General features: G+C 36.4%; 1 protein-coding gene across 5 annotated transcripts; it reads right to left on the bottom strand.

Moving 5' to 3' along the window:
* Window positions 1-244: 244 nt before the first annotated feature.
* On the bottom strand, window positions 245-3,168 carry LOC107428026 (probable inactive shikimate kinase like 1, chloroplastic). Of its 5 annotated transcripts, none has more exons than XM_025077862.3 (11): window positions 2,874-3,013; window positions 2,514-2,643; window positions 2,201-2,241; window positions 1,907-1,972; window positions 1,711-1,783; window positions 1,517-1,604; window positions 1,243-1,325; window positions 1,014-1,131; window positions 828-915; window positions 675-739; window positions 245-577 (listed from the first exon to the last, which is right to left on the bottom strand). In XM_025077862.3, the coding sequence occupies exons 4-11, from the start codon at window positions 1,950-1,952 to the stop codon at window positions 509-511; spliced, it is 630 nt and encodes a 209-aa protein (XP_024933630.2). In that variant the 5' UTR covers window positions 1,953-1,972; window positions 2,201-2,241; window positions 2,514-2,643; window positions 2,874-3,013; the 3' UTR covers window positions 245-508. The 5 variants fall into 5 exon arrangements, with proteins under 5 accessions (XP_024933630.2, XP_024933629.2, XP_060667547.1 ...); XM_025077861.3 differs by having other exon boundaries at window positions 1,907-1,961; XM_060811564.1 differs by lacking the exon at window positions 2,514-2,643 and having other exon boundaries at window positions 828-906; window positions 1,907-1,961; window positions 2,874-3,168.

The following is a 3,168-nucleotide window of genomic DNA, read 5'->3' as shown; positions in this document are numbered from 1 at the left end:
AGGGAATTCCATGTCAACAAATCTGGTCTCTTCTATAGAAATCTTGTTTTTATTCCCCCACCAGTCGACATTTTGCTTCATAAATGTTAGTGATTGGACCCGAGTTATTGTAAATTTATTTTATCTTTTCAAAAAGTTTTGCACTTTCGCATAACATCCAGGGAATCCAATCTAAACTAACAAAGTTGGTTTAGGTTAAGCCTTTGGGAAGATAAAGAGCATTAAATCCTCTTGACCTTCCAAATCCAAGAACATTAATGCACTCTATATATATATATATATATATAAATACATTTGTTGACATAATTTCACAAACAGGACGATGATTGGATATAGGGTTATCTTGTTAATTTTTTTATAACTCAGCACAGCCAAATTAAGCACCAGACCTGTGTAAGGGATACATAAAGGTTGAGTAATGAAGACAAAATGGCTGAGGTGGGTCTGACAATATTTTGATAAACCCTTTAAAAGATGTCGCAAAGATGAATAAATTCTGTCCTCTTATTTAAAAAGGTTTTGCAGCCTCTTCCATCATTCTCTTTACTCTTGTCAGCTTTTCAATCTCCTTCAGAACCTGCATTATCAGAAAGAGCAAAAGGCAACAATTTCATGGATTGTCATCTTGTTTCAGTGAAAATTTGTCTGCCTACCATAAATTTATTCATCCTCACCTCTAAAGTCATATCTTCTGCGGTAACAGCATTTAGGTCATCATACCCTAACTTATAAGCTATCTCTGGTAAGGATAAGAAGATGTTAGAAACAGAATCAACAAGAGCTGCAAAGTTCACTATGCGACACATAAGAAAATTAATGACATATACTTTGGAGTGAAACAGTTGCATCGGCTGTCCCATATCCACCTCTCATCTTTTCATATAAGGAAGCTAGCTGAGTCAAGACCTGGTCAACCTAATACATCATGAAGGTTGACAATCGGAATATACGAACAGTTCAATTGACAAAAAACAGGTTTTATCAGATTATAAATTGCCAAGACAAAAGAGCACCTCTGAATCAGATACCGAGTCTGTCACAGCCAGCTGCATTTGGTCTTCCATCTCTCCCCTAGCCACCATTTCTAGAGGTACCTCTATCCATATTGAGATCCCATGTCTTAGAAGAGCCCTATATATGTTCCAAATCGAGTTTGGTATGAACCGAAAAATAACAAATAAACACATTAACTTATATAGAAAAGGAACAGCAATTCAGAAACACCGCAAACAATATTCGTACAGATTAGTTGAACTCTGAACTGCACCATCACCAGCACAAACCACCAGTCGACCCATGGATGATAATTGCTTCAATACTTCAGTCTGCAGCAATACGTCACTTCAGATATATAAGCTCCTTAATGGAATAGTAGGTAAGCAATCACAGAAATTAGCAATATATATTTCCTGGAAATTCCAATGTTGGCCTCAGAACTAAATATCTGCACACGGCATTAGCAATCAAACAAGCACCCAAAAGAGTGGTATAGAGACACCAATTTTTAGGCTATCACCTCAGATACACGAAAGCCCTCCTCATCACTCTCTTTAAAAGATTTGGCACCGAATTTACCAGCAGCAGCTTCCTCAACCAAACTATCGCTGCATGTAGAATTCAGAATGGAAGTTAGAGTGGAAGCTAAAAGTTTGGCTGATACACCTATAAGAATATGTTTGCCTCATCTTTCAATGATATGGCACTCAGTACCTATCAAAGTAATAATAACGTAAGGCATCCGCTAGAAGTTTTCCCAAACTGGTTTTCATTGAACTATTCATCCCTTTCCACCAAAAAGAAGGAAAAAAAAAAAAAAAAAAATCATCATGCTTCATTCTACAAACATCCCAAATCAACACAAAATTTGCAGTTTCAAATGCATTTGTCATCATTGTCTAATGCTTACCCACAAGAAATATGGAAGTTCCTTTCAGCCCAGGGGCTATATCCATCGCCTTCTTCTGAATTAAAACTGAACAGTTAAAATCAACACTTCAAACCTCAACCCAACTTAGATTTACTTCTAACCTTATGGCCATCCTAAAACATTAATAAATATTTCAAGGTCCCATTGATTCTCATATAAAAAATATGCAAGTTAAATTAAACAAAAGATGCATTTATTTTCTTCCCCTCTTTCAATCTTCCTAGAGTACAACTTGCAGGTATTAAATTAGAAGCAAAGTGATACGAGACGCACCTTCACGGCAAGAGAGGGATCAAGCACAGCAACCCTTGATGCTGCATATTTAACAGGGTCCGTAACGAAAACACATAAGAGAGAAAAAAACAGATGGGTTAGTATCTAGCACATATAAAATAGTATGGAAACTCTTTAAAAAAGTTATACAGCAGAGAAATATTACAATTTATAAAAATCCCACCTCACTAACCCAACTCTTAGCTATTCAAAGTCCACTTCAAATTGCATTCCCGAACGGATTTGAAGCATGTGAATTTGAAAAGTTTGTTAATCATAAATTATGCTTCAACTCACGTTCTAAACAACTTACCCAGTATTAAAAACACATCATCCAAGGGTTGCAAAGCCACTAGAACATTCACAAAAAAATTGGCATCCACGCCAGTACCATTTTCGTTCAACTAACAAAATAATACGAGTTGCAGCCAAGCTTTAAATATCTACAAGAAACCAATTACTAATCAAACTAAATTCATCAGAAAAATAATTTTTATCGCAACCATTCAAAAGGAAAACGTAAATTAATACCACAATTTGGCGGAAGCAAAAACAGCCGAAATCAAAGGAGAGACACCAAAAAAAAAAAAATAAATAAATAAAATAAAATCAATTAACAGGAAACGGTTAAAAGGGTTGGTATTTCAGGAGATTAAGACGACGATAAACTCACCGGAATCGGTCCCATTGGAAGCCAAGCAGAGAGGTTTCGGAAATTGGGTCCGAAGGATTTGGAAATTGGGTTTGTAACTTAGAGCAGACAAAGAGTTAGAAAGTTGGGGGTTGAAATTCCATGAAGACGAAGCTTGGAATTGGAATTGAAGGTTGGAGAAATGGAGGGCAGTTGATGTTATCGCCATGGAGTGGCTTTTAGTGATGCAGAGCTCACAACGACCTCTTCTTCTTCTCTGCTAATTTACTCCTCCTGTCCCAGTTAACTGTACTTCCAAGTAAAGGTCTGCATTTTC

This window comes from Ziziphus jujuba, chromosome 9 (assembly GCF_031755915.1).
Source record: "Ziziphus jujuba cultivar Dongzao chromosome 9, ASM3175591v1".
Taxonomy (NCBI): Eukaryota; Viridiplantae; Streptophyta; class Magnoliopsida; order Rosales; family Rhamnaceae; genus Ziziphus; species Ziziphus jujuba.
Note: the sequence above shows the minus strand (reverse complement) of the source record. Positions and strands in the feature narration are given on the sequence as shown.